The 20,452-nt window shown below is 55.6% G+C and overlaps 1 protein-coding gene across 1 annotated transcript in view; it reads right to left on the bottom strand.

Moving 5' to 3' along the window:
* Positions 1–187: 187 nt before the first annotated feature.
* CDH23 (cadherin related 23) overlaps positions 188–20,452 on the bottom strand; it is a 215,113-nt gene continuing 194,848 nt past the window's right edge. The window contains exons 38-69 of the mRNA XM_074874229.1: positions 18,732–18,953; positions 18,530–18,649; positions 16,157–16,337; positions 15,135–15,268; positions 14,684–14,893; positions 14,394–14,501; positions 13,746–13,848; positions 12,745–12,870; positions 12,461–12,664; positions 11,772–12,230; positions 10,784–10,900; positions 10,014–10,238; positions 9,761–9,930; positions 9,351–9,488; positions 9,076–9,195; positions 8,454–8,631; positions 7,452–7,663; positions 6,722–6,916; positions 6,292–6,402; positions 5,978–6,107; positions 5,536–5,799; positions 5,250–5,411; positions 4,895–5,151; positions 4,516–4,613; positions 4,296–4,416; positions 4,037–4,116; positions 3,697–3,737; positions 3,317–3,377; positions 2,747–2,876; positions 2,545–2,667; positions 2,252–2,365; positions 188–1,313 (exon numbers count right to left, since the gene is read on the bottom strand). Coding sequence (XP_074730330.1) covers positions 987–1,313; positions 2,252–2,365; positions 2,545–2,667; positions 2,747–2,876; positions 3,317–3,377; positions 3,697–3,737; positions 4,037–4,116; positions 4,296–4,416; positions 4,516–4,613; positions 4,895–5,151; positions 5,250–5,411; positions 5,536–5,799; positions 5,978–6,107; positions 6,292–6,402; positions 6,722–6,916; positions 7,452–7,663; positions 8,454–8,631; positions 9,076–9,195; positions 9,351–9,488; positions 9,761–9,930; positions 10,014–10,238; positions 10,784–10,900; positions 11,772–12,230; positions 12,461–12,664; positions 12,745–12,870; positions 13,746–13,848; positions 14,394–14,501; positions 14,684–14,893; positions 15,135–15,268; positions 16,157–16,337; positions 18,530–18,649; positions 18,732–18,953 — 5,241 coding nt within the window. The 3' untranslated portion in view covers positions 188–986. The remainder of the gene's footprint in view (positions 1,314–2,251; positions 2,366–2,544; positions 2,668–2,746; positions 2,877–3,316; positions 3,378–3,696; positions 3,738–4,036; positions 4,117–4,295; positions 4,417–4,515; positions 4,614–4,894; positions 5,152–5,249; positions 5,412–5,535; positions 5,800–5,977; positions 6,108–6,291; positions 6,403–6,721; positions 6,917–7,451; positions 7,664–8,453; positions 8,632–9,075; positions 9,196–9,350; positions 9,489–9,760; positions 9,931–10,013; positions 10,239–10,783; positions 10,901–11,771; positions 12,231–12,460; positions 12,665–12,744; positions 12,871–13,745; positions 13,849–14,393; positions 14,502–14,683; positions 14,894–15,134; positions 15,269–16,156; positions 16,338–18,529; positions 18,650–18,731; positions 18,954–20,452) is intronic.

Below are 20,452 nucleotides of genomic sequence, written 5' to 3'. Positions count from 1 at the left end.
AAAACCTGTAGGAGGTTTAATGCTTCCCCCAAGATCCAGGGTGCAGCAACAGCTGGGGCAGCATCTAAGGAAGGTGATGGATTGAGGGGGTGAATTAAGGGAAAAAAAGGGGGTTTTCTCTTCAAAAGGTGGTTTGAGTATGATGAATCCAGCATGGCGCGACTGGGGAGGAAGGACGACAGACAGGTTACCCAAAGCCATAGACAGTGTATTTCTGAGTCCCGTAACAGACCGTGCCCGAAACTCTCCACAAGGTTACGATTGGAAACAAACCCCCGAACGAACAAACCCAAAAGCAAGAGAGAAGGGGAAAGAAAAGGGCAAGAAAAGACACGCACGAGCACTCCACATCCAGAAGCCCCAGTTATTGTCAGTCTCTCTCTTTGTCAATGTCGCAACATGTTTTGGTAAAGCCAGCAAAATGGAGAAATGTCTTCTTTTTTTTTTTTTTTTTTTTTTTTTTTGGGTCTTTCCTTGCCGGAAAGGTGACATTAATGCCAAATGGGCTCGGCCTCTCCCTGTGCTGCCCCGGCCCTCCCCGTGCCCGTGGTCGAGGTGTGATGGCTGCTTGTCCCCAGCCTGCGCCTGGGGATGCTGCGGTGGCACATCATCTGCACCTTCGCTGCACCTTCACCCCTGTCCAGCCTGGACTCATTGGATTCGTTTAGCTTTTCTTTTTTTTTTTTTTTTTTAAAAAAAAAACCCTTTTTTTTTTATAAGAAAAATAAAAAAAATTTAATGTTTTCATGGATAAATGACAGGCGAGTAAAAGCATACTGGTCCTGAGAGCCCTTTCTCGGGGCCAAGCTCTCCAAGGCTGCCGGAGTGAACCGCACCGGTTGGCCTGGACTCCTTCTGCAGGGGAAGGGGGGCCAAGCGCCGGTCTCGGGGTGCCCCCAGCCCCCATCACAGCTCCCCTGGTCCATGCTTCATCCCTGCCGGCCCCGGCTTGCCTAGAGGAGCACCACCACCACCACCACCGCTCGTCATAACTCGGTGATCTCCAGAGGGCTCTCCATGATCACCTCCCGCATCTTGTGCAGGGGGGTGGACTTGGCCGACTCGGTGCGGGCGTTGTGGTCACTGTAGCCCCCGCAGTCGGCAGTCAGAGTCTCCAGCGAGCGACCCAGCACCTTCTGGTCATCCTCAGGCAGGCTGTTGAGGTCGGAGGCAAGCAGCGTGCCCGTGCTGCCGTGCACCACGTGGATGCCGTCGGGACCTTTCAGCTCCACCGGCTGCTTGTGTCGGAAGCGGAGGCTGCCCTGGCTGGGGCTGCGCTCCTCCTCCTGCTCCTCCAGCTCCTTCTGGATCAGCTGCAAAAAGGTCCATGGAGTGGTGGGGAATCACCACTGCAGTCAGAGCAGATCCTGGCTTCCCCACCTCCGAACCTCCTGCAGTGCTGGAGCCCAGCGGGAGGGATGGGACCCTCTTCTGAAGCAACCTCTGAGCACCATGATGAAGATCACCAACACGATGATGATCTCTGTCTGGATCACTTGCTCATCAGGTGGCCGCCCTGGGTCAGGCACCAGCTACCAGTTGGGTGGTGTGTCCCACAGCAGCCCCCACAGTGGCCAAGAGAGGGTTTTGGACCCAGGTCGGGATTTGGGGTTATATGAGGGTGGTGGTGCAGGAGGCAGACAAGGAAAGGAGTTGAGGAAAGGCTGAATGGGCTGGAGGGGGATAAGGGCAAGAAGGGATGATTGGGCAGAAGGGCTGAAAGCTGTCTCCTGTCCCTGTGCTCTCCTCCACTCTGTTTGTCCCATGTTTTGCCTCCCATGAAGAGGGGGAAGGCTGCAGGAGGAGCTGCTTCTCCCCACACAAGCACTCCTGCATCAAAACCCTCTGACCCAGCCTTTTTGCCTCAAAAACCTGCTGGGTTAATAAGATCAGAGGAGCAGAGGGGAGGGAAGATGTCCCCATGTGTGTGCAGGAATCCGCAGCTTCTTGGCCAGCCTTGGTAGAGAGACAGAGAGGTGATGGACAGAGACCACCCCACAAAGAGGGGGGGTCCTCCTCCAGGGTGGGAGAGACCAAGGGAGAAGGTGCTGCTGATGCACTGTGGGGAACTGGCAGCCTCAGTGGAAAACCAGCATCTGGCTCATTTTGGCCAAGCAGAGAATGAGGGGAACCACTGGGTGACGGGGACCGCGGCCGTGGGGAGCGACCACAGCCTGCAGAGCTAGGAAGACACACTGCATCCCAGAGGGCACGGCAAGCATCTCCCCACGCCCATGCACACCCCATCTACCTCTGAGACCGAGGAACGGTCCCCCTGACTGGCGGTGGCCTTATGCACCATCCGCTGGGCAAAGAGTTTTTTCAAGCGCATGTAATCATCCAGGACCACCTTCAAGAGAGAGCCCTGGGCGGAGGGGGAGAGACGGTGGGTTACCAAAGGATATGGTTTGGTTGGCGGGAGGCTGACCTTGTCCCAGATTTTTTTTGAGCGATACCACCCTCCGGCGCTGCAGCTGTGAACCTGGAAGCCATAGAGGTAGGAGAAGACCCCCTTGGTGAAGGGTGCCCGCAGTCAGCACTCACCTTGATGGGTCCTTCCCGCATGATCTGCCCCAGCTTGGCAATGTTGTCGTATTCCTGGATGGCTGCCCGCAGGTAGCGGTCATCCTCAGGCTTGGCTGCGGAGGGCTCTCTCCCGAAGGTCCCCTGCGGGAGGAGAGAGTGGCTGAGGAGGCGGTGTGGGTGTTGGGCGTGGGGAGGAAGTGTCCCGGGGGCTGTGTCTTACATGGGTGCGGGCAGGGCTGTTCCAGAGGTCGGTGATCTCGCTCAGGTTCTCTGGCAGGTCATCCTCGTGCTCTGCCTGTGCTGCCAGCTCCATGTTCCTGCAGAAGGGGTCCAGCCACACCGGGTTGGCCCTGCCCAGGGGAAGAGGAGGAGCCCTCAGCACAAAGAGTGGCAGCATCCCTAATGCCATCCAGAGTCTGGATGCTGAGGTTGCGCTGCCTCCTCCTGCCCTGTGCAGGCATGAATTCATCTTCTCTGGATCCAGATATGTGTTGACACCCGACCGTCATCTCTGCTTACCGCAAGCCTGGCCAGTATTGGCAGAGATGGATTCACAGGAGAAGGCACAAGGTCTTTTGACTTTGAAAGCTCCCAAGACATGCATGCATCCCAGGGCCAGAGTCATGTCCCACATGGCATGCCTGGCCTCGTGCCTCCGCAGAGCAGAGAGGCATTGCATGTCAACCTCCCGCACCTCCCTGGCTGCAAAACACGGGCGTCCCTCTCTCAGGAGCAGGCTGCGATCCTGTGAGGTGGCAAACCAGGCAGGGAAAGGAAGGTGAGAACTCACCCATCAAAGGAGTACTTGTTGGTGTTTGGCATGTCCATGATGTCCATGAAGCCTCTGTTCCCTGAAAAAGGCAGAGGTGGGGGTTACAGGACGGGGGTTACAAGGCTGCACATCAGCAAGCTGAGCAGTGAACCATGGGGAGGCTCTTTATTGGAGAGGGAAACTTGGTGACCAAAAAGGCACCGGTGGCATGAGAAACATGCTGGGATGCAGCTGATAATGTGGAGCCTAGATGCTGAGAAAAACCTCCCCATCATGCCTTGCTGGGCAAGATTGCTTCTGATTTACGCCCCACTGACATCCCCCGCGTCTCCCTGTGCACCCCCTCCATGCTCTTCATGCGCCCTGCATGCAGCTGGAAAACCCCAAACACTGCTCACCGGTGGAGCCAGCCACTATGGCTTTCAATTTCCGTTTGTGCCTGCAAAAGAAATACAGTGAATCAGGGAAGAAAATAAGGAAAATGCTCAAAAGGAGATGGGGACACAGATCTGCAATAACCCTGCAAACAGCCCCTGTATCTATAAGGATGGTGTGTTTGGTGGGAGAGGCACTATTAGTCTTAAAACCATCATATTTTGGGGGAAGAGGCTGAGCCCTGCCGCAGAAGGTGTTGGGAAGCTGATGCCCTCCTTTGCTTGCTGGCATTGCCAGGGCCAGGAACAGCCACGTGGGTCCCCCTGGCCCGTGGGGACATTGCAGCTCCTGGGCGTTACTCACACTGTCCGGTAGTACCAGTTCATGAGGATGAAGAGCATGGCAGCCAGGAAGAGCAGGACGGCCAGCACGATGATCACCATCTAGGAGAGACAGAGGGGTGGTAGTGACCTCTGGCATGGAGCCAGCACTCGTGGTGGGCACCTGTATGAATTTATTTGGGTGAAACATGTCTCCAGGCCATGGCAGGCCATGGAGGATGGGAAAAGACATCGCCCCACCTGTGAGCAGCAGCCATCTCCAGCCCCAAGTGGGCTGTTACCTGTAGAGCCGAGAGGTCATCTGGGGCCCGGGTGGTGATGGCGGGCTGCACATCCAGCACATTATAGTTCCTGAAGAGGTTCCTCAGCTGCTCCTTGTTCTCGTCTATCATCTGAATCACCCTGGGAAGAGAGGGTTGCTTGGGCATCTTGACATTAATGAAGCTCCACGAGGAGTCAACAGGCCAGGCAATGGGCTGGGGGATTGGCCAGGTGACGTACCGTTCCACGTCCAGGATGCGGTTGGTATCCCTGTTCACCACGTGGATCAGCAGCTCTGTCTGTGCGAAGTTCACTCGACCTTTCTTGTCAACATGGAACTGGGGAGACACAGCAAGGTCTGCAGTGTGGGAGAGGTTTCTCCTCCTGGGGCATCTCTTAAGTCTGCTCTGAGGTGTGCTTGCGTGGCAAGAAACCCTCAAGCCTGGCATGGGGTTGGTCTGGACTCCTTCATTACACCCCAGCCTGGGGTGTATTCGTCACCTTCAGAGCTCAGGGGTGTCTATGGTTTGTACAGACAGCACACCCTCAAAGGAGACCTTCCAAGCAGCATGTGGAAGGTTATCCACCCCTCAAAGCAACGTCAAACGTGGATAGTTACCTGCACGTCATCTGTGTTGACAATGGCACCTGTGATGTTGGAGAGTAGGCTGATGAACTCCTCCTCGAACTGCCTGACTTTGTCAGGGATCTCATTGATGATGATTTTGACCCGCTGATCATCCCGTAGGATGTAAATCCCCACAATGGCCGTGTCATTGTGGCCCACCAGGTCAGAGGCAATGATGTCCACCACGAAGTAGCCGGGCTTGTAGGCCGTGAAGAGGTCAAAGGTTCGCAGGATCCCATCAAAGGTTCCTGGGGGAAGAACAGTCACAAGCCCAGGACTAGTGACCCTGGCCACAGGGACATCTCTGGCCATGGCCCCATGCTCCTGTGACATGCAGGGTACGCACCGATGCTGAAGATGTTGGCCACCTCTTCGGAGTCGTTGGAGTGCTGCTTGATATAGCGGATGCCCAAGATGTTGTAGAGGACCAGGCTGTTATTGCCCACATCAGCGTCCACTGCGACCACTCTGATCAGCTCTGATCCCACCTTGGCGTCAGTGGCAACACCTTTGAGAGAGAGATGGGACAGGGACCTGGGGCTGGGCAGGATCTCACTGCCCCTTCATCCAACTGGATATTCCCTGGAGCATCTCTGGCTCCTGGTGCCCCTTCAGCCCCCGGCACCCCTTACCCGCTGTGTACTCTGACTTGGTGAACTGGGGGGACTGGTCATTGATGTCATCCAGAAAGATCCGCACCTCCTGAAGGGTCAGGTCCCTGCTGAGGTCCCAAGGCTGTGTTCTGCCTGCCCACTGGCCCTGGGGAGGGGACCAGTTCCTCTGACTGGATGCTTTGACGATGATGGAGTAGTACGGCTCCTTCTCCCGGTCCAGGTCTCGCAAGACCTGCAGCTTCCCCTCTCGGCTCAGCTGGAAGTTGCCTTCCTCATTCCCAGCTGGGTGCAGAAAGGAGTGCCCAGTTAGTCCCCTTTGGGCTCAGCATTTCTGGAATGCTACCTCACCCAGTGACCAGGGCAGAAAAGCAGTGAAGCGATGATGGGAGTGACAGACGCCTTGGTGAGGGGTGTGTGAGGGAATGCAGAGCTGCCCATTCCCTCCCTGCTTGGCACCCACCTGCTATGAAGTAGTAGACGATGGCGTTGGAACCCTCGTCTGCATCCACTGCCCCAGTGACGTTCCCCACCACGGTGCCTGGCCGCGAGTGCTCGGGAACAGAGAGTGCCTGGTACTGGGGACTGTCCCTCTGCCAGAGATCCCGGGAGAAGGGAGAGTTATGAGTATTGAGGTGGCTTTAAATAAAAGCACACAAATCCCATTGTGCTCCCCACCATGGTGATGCCCAGCGGTGTATGCTCCATCACACGTTCTCGCTGGCATCCCTGTCCCTGCATCCCCTGTGTCCCGCTCCCTCCATCCCGGCGCCTTACGGGTGGCCTGAGGAAGACGGGCTCATTGTCATCGATATCATCGAGCGCGATCTGGAGGGGCTGCATGGTCTCATAGGCTGGCTGGCCCTGGTCGCAGGCCACGATGATCAGCTGGGGAAAAAGGCAAAAGGGCCGTCCTGGGCAAAGCCACGCAGGCCAAGAGACATTGCTGAGGCAGGGACAGAGAGGACAGCTGGGTGGCGGTGGATTTTTTTTGGATTTAACAGGGAACTGGGAGTTGGTCCACTAGGATGCAATTCCCCTATGGTATTTGATAACCACCCAGTTCCTCTTAAGGTGTAACATCTTCATGACTGTGGCAGCTGACCCCGTCCCCACCACATCACTTGCATCCCTCCAGCCGCACACCGGACCCGCAGCCTCAAGGACTGTCCCAGCCACCCCGCAGGTGTGCTGCTGCCTGGCTCACGTTGTACACTGCCTGCTTCTCCCGGTCCAGCCGCATGGCCGTCTGGATCAGCCCACTGACTGAGTCGATGCTGAAATACTCCCAGTCTTTGTTTCCTGCCCCGGTTTTCAGGAGGCTGTAGAGCACCGCTCCGTTGAGGCCCTCATCTTTGTCCGTGGCGTAGACCTCGTAGACGTTGGACCGTAGGGGGATCTCCTGCTTGCACATGTGCAGTCCCTCAGCCCTGTCATTGGTCACGAGCCCCCTGCTCCCCCTGCCCCTCCAAACCCCCTTGTATCGGGGTCAGCAGGCTCCCACTGACCAAAACCCAACTAGGGGCTGGCAACATGGAGCCATGATTCCTTTCAGCAGGGTGGCTGCTCCATGCACATGCTGGGGACTGGCTGAGCCAAGCTTGGCTTCCCAGAAAGGAGAAACATCTTAAATGTCAACATTTTGGCCCTTGTCTATAAACAGGCTCAGCATGCAGTGGCTGGCTGCTTCCTTATTTTGCACGCTGCCAGGGTTTCTGTTCCCCAAGGCTGCCCCAGCATCCCCCTTGTACGTATGGAGAGGGCCTGTTGTTGACCGTCAAGTCCCATGACCCCAGCCTTCTTGATACATGTTAAATCAAGGTCTTGTTTCATCCCTGGTGGAGATGATGGAGAATGGATTTTGCCACTAGTAGTCAGGAGCTCTCCTGGGCACAGTCTCAGTGTGCCATGACCCCACTCCCTCTCAAGGGGTTTACCTCCTTGATGTGCAGGATGGTGCCGTTGGGTGGGCGGACGAAGACGGGGCGATTGTCATTGATGTCGATGACATCCACATGAAGCATAGTGGTTCCCCAGAGAGGGGGGTGTCCCTTGTCCGTGGCCACCACAGTCAGGTTGAACCTCTCATAGGACTGCAAGCGCCGCCGGGACGTGATGAGCCCAGAGTCTTTATTGATCTTGAAAGCCTCTGGGGGTAGAAAAAACACATCTCTGGCTCAGGACACTTGTCACCAGACAAATTACAACTAGAAACCAGTATACTAACTGCAGCACACCCCTCACTGGTCGGAAATCCCTGTCGAGGGATGATGCAGCAGAGCTAGCTGCCTGAGGCCAGAGGTGTGGATGGTCTCAGCATTTTCAGAGCATCCCTGCTTACTGCTGCTTCCCTGCCACTGGGAAGTGCCACGGGCCCTGCTCCCAGGCCACCCCTGGCTGTGTTTCACCCTTGCCCAGGCCAGCTACACTCGCCAGGCCAGGGCAGTAGTCATAGGAAGGTCAGAGGGACCCATGGGTCTCAGGAAAATGAACTTTCTGCCATTCCTCTCTATGTTTATGCTGGATTTTGTTTGGTTCCCATTACTCATCGGCATGCAGAGATATACTGGACTTCAGGCACTATCACTACCACCCACAACCTCCTAGCCCTACTTAGTTTTCCTCTAAAGTTTGCTCCAAGACACACCTATGTACATAGAAAGTCCTGCTGAGGTGGGGGATATAAGAGGATAAACCAAGGCTGGGCTGCAGGACGAAGGCAGGCAAAGCCGTAACATGCCACGCCACAAGGAACTGGGAACAGTGGAGCAATAACGAAAGCTCCACGCTTTCGGTACTGCTCCTGGGAGTGCCTGCACAATCTTGCTCCAAATCAGCCACAGGACAAGGGATGTAGGCTTGGCCCCTGCATCTCCTCCAATTGCTCCTCTTTATAACCCTCCTCGTTGGGGAGGACCCCCCCCACTGCTGGCACCTACCTGCTCCAGGGCCCTCAATGCTGTAAGTCACCACACCATTATCTCCTTCGTCCAGGTCGGTGGCGGTTATGGTGATCACCGATGTTCCTGCTGGCTCATTCTCATAGACGCTGGTGCTGAACTGGCTCTTGCTGAACTGGGGCCTGAAGTCGTTGATGTCCAGGACTGTGATCAGCACCTTGAACGAACCACAGCCGGCTGGGTGACATGAGGCTGGAGACAGCCAGGCAGCCCCTGGGGGCTGTACGTCTGCCGTGACCTGCAGCTTCACTGCAGGAGTGCTGTGCCCTTCCTGCTATTCGTTAAGCTCCGCTAGCTGAATTCCTGACTTCAACAATGGGGGCTGCCACAGCCAGGGCACCCATTCACGCCAGATCACTTGCAGACAATAGTGTCGCCCTCCCCTGCCCCTCCTGTTCTGTCCCCTCCTACTGACGCATTGTCCCCATGGCACAAAGTCCCCTGCAACATCCACCCCCCAGCCCCTGGGGTCATCTGCTCTTCCTTCTGCCTAATTCCTCCCTGAGCCACCAGCAAGCCCAATGGGGATGAAAGCCTGAGGTTTAACACCTTCTTGCTGGTGACAACCACACGAGGGGTGTTGGGAGGAGGAAAGCCCTACCTGCACAGAGTTCTCCCGACGGTTACTGGAGATGTCCCCAGGGTTGTCCCTGGCCACAGCAGTGAGTGTGTAGTGATCCTTCTTCTCTCGGTCCAGGGCTGACAGAATGTAGATGTCACCCTGTAGCACACAGAGACCTTCAGGTGGGCCTCGTCTGGCAGAGCTGGTACTCAAGAGGGGGCAGAAGGTGAGGTGTGGGAGCAAGACACAAGGTGGGACCATCTCAGCCTCCCCTCCCTTTCTGCCCTCTGTTTCAGCCAAGGTTGGCTCCTTACCGTGTTGGGATTTATCCCAAACTTGCCCTCTCCATCCTGCAGGCTGTACTGGATTAGAGCAAAACGCCCAGAATCTGCATCCGTGGCCTGGACGCTCAGGACGACTGTACCCAACGGCACGTCTTCAAAGACAGCTTTCTGCAAACAAAGGGAGCAGGCAGGACCCATTGTTTCATCACTTGCTGTTTTAGCGAGCAGTAACCAAGGGTGTAGGGTAGCACCCAGGGGTGGGCAGAGCTGAACCCAGAACAAGATGTTCACACAGAGTACGTTGGTAGGCTGACCATCTTCATATGGTTCAAGCACAGACAGAGGGACGAGAAGGTGTCCCTGAAGAACCTCCAGTTCTGTGCCCATCCTCACCAGGCAGGCACTGTCCACATGGACTTGAACCGGGGAGCCCAGCTCACCTGGTAGGATGGTTGGCTGAAAACAGGATTGTTGTCATTGATGTCCACTATCTGGAGGTACACAGGGATCTCAGCGGATCTGCGGGGAGAGCCGTTGTCGGAAGCTCGGATGGTGAAGTTCAGCCACTGCACCTCCTCATAGTCCACTGTCCTGTTGGCCACGACCTTCCCTAGAGGATGGCAGATCCTGAAATGAGAAACCTGCCCCAGGCCACCGACCTGCCCCAGACTCCCATCTCCCCAGGCCACCGACCTGCTGACTGGTCTTCGAGGCAGGCGTAGCCTTCTGGGGAGAGGTTCAGCAGCTCATAGGTGATCTGCCCATTGGCACCTTTGTCTGGATCCACCGCTGAGATGGAGATGAGTGTGGTGCCCTGCGTAGCTCCCTCCAAAATCCTCTCGGTGAAATAGGTGACCCCAAAGGGGCGGAAGCGGGGTGTGTTGTCATTGACGTCCAAGACATTGACGGTCAGCTTGGCTGTGGCCGTGGTGGAGACCACAGGGGATGAGATGAGGAACATGACAAGTGAGAAAGAGAAGAGAAGAAAGGATGGGAGAAAAGAGGGTTGTAAAGATACAAGCATGAAACCCCAGGAAAGCCAACTAAATGGAGCTGGTTCATCAAGAGAAACAGCAATATTCAGCAAAGCTGCTATGTCCTGTGAGCTGGCTGTGGGACAGTCTCACCCACTCCTGATCTGTGTGTGCTTTCTCACACATGGGCCTGTATTTACCAGGAGCAGGGTGGCAAGACACGATGGGGATGGTAATGAAGAAATGGGTGTCTCCCGTGGTACAGTTATGGGCACATGGTCCTCTCCATCCCCACTGCAGCCCTGGGATGTTCGGGCCATTCACTAAAGGAGGGCTCAGAGGAGAACCTGAACCTGATGAGAGCTGGTCCAGGACTGCAGGAGAGCTGTCAGCTATTCAGAAGCTGCACTGGTGCCTGGGAAAGGCTGTGCCAGCCCCCGGCAGCTGCCAGCCCCGGGCCCATGCTCCCTGGGTAGAGCCCACGCTTACCGTTGGGCACGCTGACTGAGCGGTCGATGACTTCGCTGGCATTGTCGTGGACGGAGATGGTGACCTCGTAGGTGGCTACCAGTTCCCGGTTGAGAGGAGTTTTGATCTTCACAGCTCCTGGGAACCCCAAAAAGATGGGGGTCACAGGCTGTGCCTGCGTCCCGGCCCCAAGGACCCTCAGCAGACCGGTCCGTACCAGCCGACTGCTGCACCCTCTGCTGCACTTGCTCTCCTCTCCCCAAAGGCTAAATGGGGAAAACACTCGATAGCTACAGGAGGAGACAACTTCTCTCACCCTGCTCTCCATCTCCTGCCTTCCTGCCTGCTCTGCCCTGCCCAGCTAACAGGTTCTCACACTGCCCCAGCCAGGGTAAGGGTTTGGGTTGTGCGGATGAGAGGGGTTTGGGAGCAACTGCTGCTGCTCCCCTGCACGACCCCATCCACCTTAGCTCAACATCTGGGTGTCTTTAAGAGTCTTGTGCTGTATCCTTTCCAAGAAGGAAGTTTTTCTTTCCTGGATCAGCTCTGGGCTTCCAAAACAGATGCAGGCAGCTCCTGGCCCTCCTTCCCCGAGGACAGAGCCCACCATCTACCACAGAGTCTCCGCCTTCTCCCCCGAGTGAGGGTGCCCAAGTCCAGTCTGTCAAGGCTGAGCAGCCCCCGGCCCACAGTGGGACTGCCTGTGATGGAGATGGGTGACATGGGGGGACGCAACGGATGGCACAGAAAGAGAAATGAGCACACACACACAGACAAACCTGGTGGACTAAGAGCCAGAAAGGAAAAAAAAGGGTTAGTTAAGTCAGTCGGCCGGGGTAGAGAGGATAGGGCAGGGTGAGATGGGGCAGCTGGAGGAGGACTGCGGGGAGGCAGGAAGGAAGCATCATCTACCCATGCCTTAGACACCTACCTCCAGGCAGAGAAGAAGAAGAAGCAGAAGTGAAGAGAGGGGTCCGCGCTGCCCGCGCTGCCCATCCCGCTCTCCTACCTGTCCTAAAATCCACAGCAAATGCTCCCTGCTGTTCCGGCACCAGCGCATCCGTGTCGTCGCGAGCCACGATCTCCAGCAGGTAGTACTCCAGGCGAGGGTTGAGGTCCCGGTCGATTGCAGTCACCTCGGCCACCACGGTGCCGGGGGGGGCTGACTCAGGGATGCTGACTGTCTGGATGGGGTTGATGAACTCGGGCCGGCAGTCGTTGACGTCGTCGATGAAGAGGCTGACGGTGGCGGTGCCTGAGAGCGCTGGAGTGCCCTGGTCCACAGCCACCACCGTCAGCCGGTAGGCATCCCTCTCCTCCCGGTCGATGGTGATGTTGGCCACACGGATCACCCCCGTGGCAGCATCAATCAGGAACCTGTCCTGGCCACCACCCTCAATCCGGTAATCCAGCTGCTGGTTGAGGCCACTGTCGGCATCCGTGGCCATCACCTGGACAACGGAGAAGCCTGGAAAGGGGGAGACAGCTCTCTCAAGTGAGGGTTGGGGGGCAGCAGCAACAAGCCCCCAGTCCCAAGGTAAATACTGTCAAGCAACGTGGGCAGCCCCAATTCCCAAATTTTCCCTTCAACATCACCCTGCCAACCCTGACACTTGGACCTGGATCTTCACAGTCCCAGGGGGACACACAGATCTCCCCATTGCCCTCCCTCACATCCCGTCCTGTCCCTCTCCTGACCTGGAGGGCTGTTTTCCCGCAGCCGTGCTGTGATGGATGCCGGCTGGAAGATGGGGCGGTTATCATTGTCATCCAGGATGGTCACTGCCAGGCTGGCAGTGCTGTTCAGCCCCCCTATGTCACGAGCAACCAGAGTGAACTCCAGGCGAGGGTCCAGCAAAGCCTCTCGGTCTATCACGCTACCAGGCTTCACTGAAACAACACCTAGAGAAGGGGAAAAGCTCAGTGACATACCCCCTGGCTGCCTGCTGTCCCCGGGCTGGGGACGGGCTGAGCCACCCCACCTGTCCTGTTGTCAATAACAAAGAGGTCTGGGGATGCCTCCAGGAGCTGGTAGGTCACCACAGCGTTGCTGCCCTGGTCACTGTCCAGAGCTAGGATGGGTCCGTTGAGCATCGTGACCAGAGTCCCTGGATGGGATGATAAGGATTAGGGAGGGTGGCAGTCCCCTGCAGAGCCCCCCCATCCCCTTCCCACCCTGGGGACACATGAGGGACGGCAATGAATGGATGGAGGAGGTGACAGAGTGGGGCCTCGAAGGGCACGAGGCAGTGGGGGGGCAGCTGCTGCAGCCTTGCAGACCGACTCGCGAGGCCCAGGTGAGGCGGTGGGACGTCCGGCTAAAAACAAACAGACAGACACATCTGTCAGATGGGTGGCACCAGCACCCTGTCACCGAGGGCATCACCTGGAGGCACCCAAACCCTTTGCCTGGGATATCCCTCGATGGCAGGACAGGGAGGTACCTGAGGTCTTGAAGCAGGGAGCGATTTAAATGTCAAGAAGGCAAAAAAAAAAATAAAATATTCTAGCTCTTTGGATGGGAAATGTCTACCTGGACAGGCTGGACTGTTTTATCTCTAATCCCTGGAGCAAAGTGGCTCCAGGTGCTGGTGATGGAGAGATGGCACCCCATCCCCTGCAGGGACGCTGGGCAGGTTGGTGCCCTCAAAGCTGCCCCCAGGGCTCAGCTCAGGCCATGGGCACCCCTTGCTGTGTGCAATTGAATAATTCCCAAACGGGGCCGATTTCTCGCAAGGTTGTGCCTGACCTGTGCCAGGAAGGGTTTCCATCAGCAGCATGGACCAAAGCTACAGTCTCCTCAAGACTGACCTCCCCAGGCAGGCGGCAGGAACCCCTCATAATCAGCATCCTTGTCCTACTGACCTGCAGCCTTTCCCTGCTTAGCATCGTGTCTCCTCCATGACAGCCGGGAGACACCTCCCCTTGACTGGCCCCAAATGGAGTCTCCAGGAGCCATGAAAGGGAGTGAAGGGAGACCTACCTGGGGGTGAATTCTCCATCACCTCAGCCTGGTAGGAGCTCTGGGTGAAGAGGGGGCGGTTGTCATTCTCATCTGCTATGGAAATGACCAGCAGGTCAAAATCCTAAAGGAAAACAGGGACAAGAGGGTGATGACCGCAACGTCCTTTCCTTGAGCTCACCTCCTGCCTCTCCCACCTCCATCTTGGTGCTGGTCAAAGCTGGAGCCCTGTGAAACCATGATGCTGTGCTCCCTGGACCACCCTGGAGGGTCTGCAGGGACCTTCACCCTGGGACTGGGCATCCCTTCCCAGCCTGTACCCTGAAGGGTGATGTGTGGGACATCTTGGCAGGGCCAAAAGATGCTCCACTGTCACTGTGATTGTCCAACTCTCCAGCCCAAGTTTGTTTCACCTTCCATGACATCTACTGCTGTTGCATGGAGTCAACGTACAATGTTGGACTTGACCTAAATCCTACCGGTCCTGTTCTCTGCTGGGGAGGGTGTTGCAGCCTCCTCCTTATGACCCCCGGATGCTTTTGAGGGACAAGGCTGCTATTGGAAATGCTGCGGGTAAAGGCACTGCCTGGTTTTGGCCACAGCAGGAACCCCTTCTCCCATTCGCCCTGCCGCCTTGTCGCTGGAGGCCCCAGCAGTGTCTGTAATTACCCGCCTGGCATTGCGTATGTTCTCGGGGTTGTCCTTCACTGTGATGGTCAGCCTGTATTCTGCCACCCGCTCCCTGTCCAGTGGGCGGTTTACGTAGACGATGCCGGTCTACCGAGAAAAAAGGGAGGAAATAGGTGCAAGGGACATGAGTGAGTGGCACTACACCTGGAGCATCTCCTTACAGGGCAAGGATGCCAGATGGCCCCCATGGGTGCCCAGGGAAGGCAGGGCTCTGGGGCCAGGGGTGCCCACCCTCCGTGTCCCGGCATCCCACCCCCCCAGGGGCATACGGTGCTGTTGATGTAAAAGGCATTCTCCGTGTTGCCCGCCGTTATGTCGAAGGTCAGGAGAGCATTTGGCCCCTTGTCTGCGTCCCGAGCGAGGACGCGGGTGACGAAGCTGGACACAGGGGCGTTCTCGCTGAGGGTGAGGTTCATCGGGAGGTTGAGGAGCACGGGGTCATTGTCATTGATGTCCAGCACACGGATGCCCACTAGGATCTGCCAGGGAGAGAAGTGGTGCAGGCACGTGGCACCTATTTCCATCCCTCCCATCTTTTTTTTGCCCCCCCGGGCAAGAGATGGGCTTCCCCACTCAGCCCACTACGGTCTGGGGGAGGAAAGCGTCAAGGACGAGGGGAAGGAGGAGAAGGGGAGGAGAGCGAAGGCAGAGACCAGGAGGAAGGAGCTGGGGATGGAGAAAGGCAGCCCGCAACCCCCCATGCCACCCCAGGGGACTCACTGTAGAGCTGAGGGGGGGCACCCCCCGGTCACGGGCGGCGATGGTGAGGTTATAGAAGGGGATGTTCTCGCGGTCCAGTTCAGCATCCTTCCGCACCCGCAGCTCCCCTTCCACTGGAGAGATCACAAACTCCCCTGCCGGAGACAGCGGGGCCCTGGCTCACACCATGCTGCTGTGAATGGCCTGGCTCCCCAGGGGAACGGCTTGGTTTGGAGCCAGGCACAGGCACCACAGCAGGTTTGAGGACAAAACCCTGCCCCACTACTGCAGATATGGGAGGACTGTGGCTGCCAGGGACTATCCTGGGATGTACCCCCAGGTACCAGCAGGAGCAGGGGATGGGTTGAGTGGCTGAAGAGGTGCCTATGCCCTTGCTGGGCCTTTCTGAAGATGCCAACAGCTCTCCAAGCACCTGCCCATGTCCCATGATGGCCAGAGCAGGGTGGGCTACATGGCATGGACTCCCTCCGAGCCGAGGTCTGTAGCCTGGAAAAGCTTTGCAGCGGCGTCAGCTGGGAGATGGGGCTGGGCTCTGCCTTCCAGATACCCTAAAGTCACAGAGGGACAGCCCTATGTCCCCATGGTTAGGGATGCCCATGGCTCCTCTGCCACCTGCTCCAGGATGCTGGTGGGGCTGGAGCTACAGCTTCACCCCAGGTTGCAGAGCAACTCAGTCCCCAAATGCCCTGAAAACCCCATGGGGGTGAGGGGATGGGACTGTGCGCTTGCAGCTCTCGGTTTCTTTCTGCAGTCTGCTTTTTGCCTTTTTAATTTTTTTGCCTTTGTGGTTTAGCAGATTTCTCCCTGCCCTTGCACAAGCTCCAGCCACCCCTTGGCTGGCGACGAAAAGGTTAAGTTTCCGGTTGCTCAAAACAGGATTTCCTGGTGTCGAAAGACTAAATTCGCAGAAGCGCTGGGAGGGAGGATGGCTTTTCTGAAACACTCCTGCCCACGCTCCCGCAAGCCAGGTTACTCCATGGGGCAGCCAGGAGGAGAGGTGATGTCCCCACGTCCCTGCTCACCCAGGGGGTCCCCGGCGATGATGCTGTACTCCACTTGCCCGTTGGGTCCTGAGTCGCCATCGTGGGCCAGGAAGGTCCAGACGCGTGGGCCAGGCTGCCCTTCCGTGATGTCGAAGGGACCCTCGTAGGGCCGTGGGAAGGTGGGACAGTTGTCGTTGATGTCATTGAGGTTCACCAGCACCTGTGGTCAGGGGAAGAGGATGGAAGGCAGTGAGAGGAGAGGGATGGAAGGGGAGACTAACCTGCTGGCCATGAGTGTGGGAAGTCATGGATGGGTGACATTGTGAAATACCTCCCATATTTCTGTCTTTGTTCTGCTCACCAAACATCCAGCTCCACAGTTCAGAGACTCAAACTGATCATGCCCATCCTACAGTAACACTATGAAACTCCAGCCACAAACAGATGGGGCCCTTTTCAACCTCTGAGCCACACACCATGATGGAGAAGTCAACGTAAAAGCCAAATGTTTTCCACATTCACATCCTGAAACCCAAGCTGGATAGACAAAAACCACAGACACGGATCTGGCCACCAAAGCCATGAGTTTGGAGAGTCCTGATCTCTGCAGCCAGCTGCACACTTGCTCACTCCTTTTCCTCCACCAAGGGCTTCATTCCTAATGCTGAGTGAACTTTAAAAAACCTGCAGCTTGTGTCCTTATCCCAACACAAAACACCACCAATGCTGTTGGCACATTTCCCTTCTTATGACACAGTCTGGCTAGAGATCAGTCCTACAGATCTCAAAGTGGGAAAGTATCAACAATTTTAGGACAGAGTACACCATGGGGCTGCTGGCGAAGCTGGGGATCCAACGACCCTGAGTCTTGCTTTTTAACTGAGTCACACTATGCAGAAGACATTTATATAGCACTGTACTATACTATATTGCAAAGATGGTTAGCCCTCGGAGAACTTGCACAGCAGAGAAACCCTGCCTGAGGAGAAGTCTCCAGTGGCTAACAAAAGGTTGAGCTTTGGTCGTACAGGTGGTTACAAGAAATCTACTGAAAATGAGGAGCTTTCTGACCTCCTGGGTTAAAGGATAGTAAAATCCATCAGATGGACATTTGTTACTGGCTAAATCTAATCTTTACAGAACAGTAGAATATCTGAGTCTCTGCTCCATTTCCTAGCAGTGGAGAAAACAAACACTGGCACACCTTATCAGGGTGATGGATTTCCCATCACTCGGGATCTTAAGTAATCACTAAAACTCCTCCTAAAAGCTATGTTTTCAGACGGTGCTGGCACACTCCCTGGGCTGAATAGGGAGAGTGTTTCCTATCCCTTTGAGCTTCGGTACTTGTTGCTGAAGGGGTTTCCAACTTCATGTCTCTGCTTGGGCCAAGAGCAGGGAAAGCTCTGCCTTTGCCTGCAGCACGCCAGCAGCCGCCGCCTTCCCTGCTGGCAGTTAAACCCTGGGTTTCGAGGTTTCCGCTGCACTTTTCCTGGGCCAGAAGGCATCTCCAGCAGTATCAGATGTACACATCTGAAGTCTTCCCATCTGCCCAAGTGTGGAGCACAGTGCTGCCAGGCTTGCAGGGACAGATTTTATCCACGGAAATCTCCCACACTGGTATCTCCCTTTCAGTTTCTCTTTTTTTCTTTGTACACAAGAACTTATCTCCTTTTGGGGGACTACAGAATCCTTGGCTCAATATCCGGATCCACAATAGGGAGCCACAGCAGAAGGTCTAACTGATCTCTTTCACTTACAGACCCCAAAAATCAGTCTGGGCATGGACAATGTCCGCCATATAACCTGTCAAATTTTGGTTTCAGTCACAAAAATAATCTGTGTATTCTACTTCTGCAAAGCATTTGCTTTGGAGCTGATAGTCTGCCCTCCCCCCACTTTGAGCAGTGCACTGAGTTCTGGTGACTGCAGTCCAGGAGAAATTGAAGAGGTATAGTGAGAAGCAACAAAAATGACTAGAGGCTTTAAATAACATCCATACAAGGAAAGAAAAAAGAATTTAAAAAGCAGATAAATAATCTGAAAAGATAAAGATGAAGCAGAAATTAATGCTCTTAGCAATGCTTTACTAGCTACTGTCCCTTTAAGCAAGAAGAACCAAGGGGACATCTAAAGATAATATAATGCAACTTAAAAGCAATTGCAGGAATTTCTTCTGTTTGTGTCTTTGCAGGACCAAATAATTGGGCTAATTAACCCACAAGCGTCCCTTGTCCACGTCCCTGTTTTGCCATCCCTGTGAGGGAGCGGGGGGACAGCAACTGGGCAAACTGGCCACTGGTGGGAAAAGCAACTGGTGACCACTGGGAAGGAGATATGAAACTGCTCGCAGGGGGAACTCCTCAACCCTGAAGAGGCTGCAGTGTCACAACCCTGTCGGCAGCTCCCTACCGTGGCAGTGGACGTCAGCCGGCGCGAGATGATGGGGCACTGGTCAGTGGCGGTGACAATCAAGGTGTAACGCCCATGGCTGATCTCATAGTCCAGCTCCTTCACAGTGCGGATCTGTCCCTGCAAGATGAGGGGAGAGTGGTCAGGAGTGAAGGGAGCGGGACAGGGACATGTCTGGGATGGGGCAGGCATTACTACTGACCGTGGTGCTGTTGATGTCGAAGGTACCCAAAATATTGCCTTCGGTGATGGCGTACGCAACTGTGCCGTTGGGTCCCTCATCCTGGTCCACAGCCTGCACGGTGATGAGGGTGGCATTGAGCGTGTCAGGACCTTCGTCGAGGGTCACCTCATACAGCTGCTGCTGGAAAGTGGGAGCGTTGTCGTTCTCATCCAGGATGGTGACGTACACTGTGGTGGTGGCCTGTGGGACATGGGGACATTGCGTTAAGCACCATAGAGGGATTGGCTCTCCAACTGCTTGAGCTGGCTGGAGAAGGCTGGACTTGTCAAGGTCAATGACCAACGTGGGCTCAACCTTGTCAAGAAATACAAGCGGGATGCAGGGCTCAAAATTAAATGAGCCGTGGCTGCAGACACATCTCCAGGTAACGGTTGGGTACAGAGATAAAAGTACAGAGATAAAATCACATGCTTGTTCCCAAGCAAAGCATGTCTCTGTGGGTTCCCTCTCATTTTCATCCATTTTTTACCACTGCTGGTAACAGCAGGGAGCAGCCCATAGCAGAGGGAAAGCCAGGGGCTGAACCCCATCGTGCCTTGCTGCCTTTGGACAAAGCACATGTGAGTCCTCACCTTGACATTGGGGACACCTTGGTTGCTATTACCAGGGGTGGCAATGTGGTAGGATGGAAAATACCTGGAGATGATGCTGCCATGTCTCAGGGGAGGAACAAAAATGAGCATTTTGGACAACTGGCCTGACCTCCTGCAGGTCCCACCACCTACATGCTGACCACAGTTTCACTCCTGGCCAGGCTCAGACTGTCCTGACCCTCCTTCAGCTGTATCTGTCCCTGCACAGGCCCTTGGGTGTCCTTACTGAAGGCTGTTTTCTGGGTGTGTCACCATGGGGGCACACCTGGGGACAGGGAGGTGACAAGAACATGCCACCCTGCCTAAGGGCTCAACTCAGAGGTGGGGTCTCAGGATGATAAACCGTTTTCTTGGAGTCTCTGGACTTTGTGCCTACACCTTCACCCGGCAACAAATTTATTCCAGCCAGACAAGGGTTACATTTTTGACGTGATGATCACAAACGTGTTGTTTGCTGTAAAAACCACAAAGCCACAGGGTAATTAGCTACTTTTCTATTTCACTGCATGCTCCAAGTTCAGAGCAGGTTAGCAGCAAAGTTTTCTGCAGTTTGCAAACCTCCAGGCTCCACTTCCCAGGGAACACTGCTTTGAATTGAGGTGGCCCTCAGCCGCAGCTGGAGATTTTGTTGATGCCTTTTGAATTCGAAGCGAAGCTCCAGGAAGAGTTAACGTGAGTCAGCCCTCAGTGTTGCTTTGCTATTCGAGGGCAGAGTAAAGGTCTCCCCCTGTGTAAATGGGCTGCGGGAGGGGGATCTTTTTCTCCCCTTTTTTGGGGGAAAGCTCCGTTCTCTTCCCTGAGCCGGCACTGCTTTGAGTTACGCTTCTCTGTACTTGTCTCCTGTTCATCCCAGGAGGGTTTCTGCTTGCTTGATCCTCACAAACATGGGAAAAACAGTAATTACAAGCAAAGTGCACTTTAATCAAGCAAGCTGGAGGTTGGCCCCAAGGGATTCTTTGCTCCTGCCAGGGAAGGAATGGGGACCAGCACCCAGCCCCTCATGGCTGAGCACCCATATGTCCCCCAGCACGGTGAGCATCCTCCTCGACTACCTCTTGTGCACCCCAAAAATGCACGCAGGGGGCC

Source organism: Strix uralensis, chromosome 7, assembly GCF_047716275.1.
Source record: "Strix uralensis isolate ZFMK-TIS-50842 chromosome 7, bStrUra1, whole genome shotgun sequence".
NCBI lineage: Eukaryota > Metazoa > Chordata > Aves > Strigiformes > Strigidae > Strix > Strix uralensis.
Note: the sequence above shows the minus strand (reverse complement) of the source record. Positions and strands in the feature narration are given on the sequence as shown.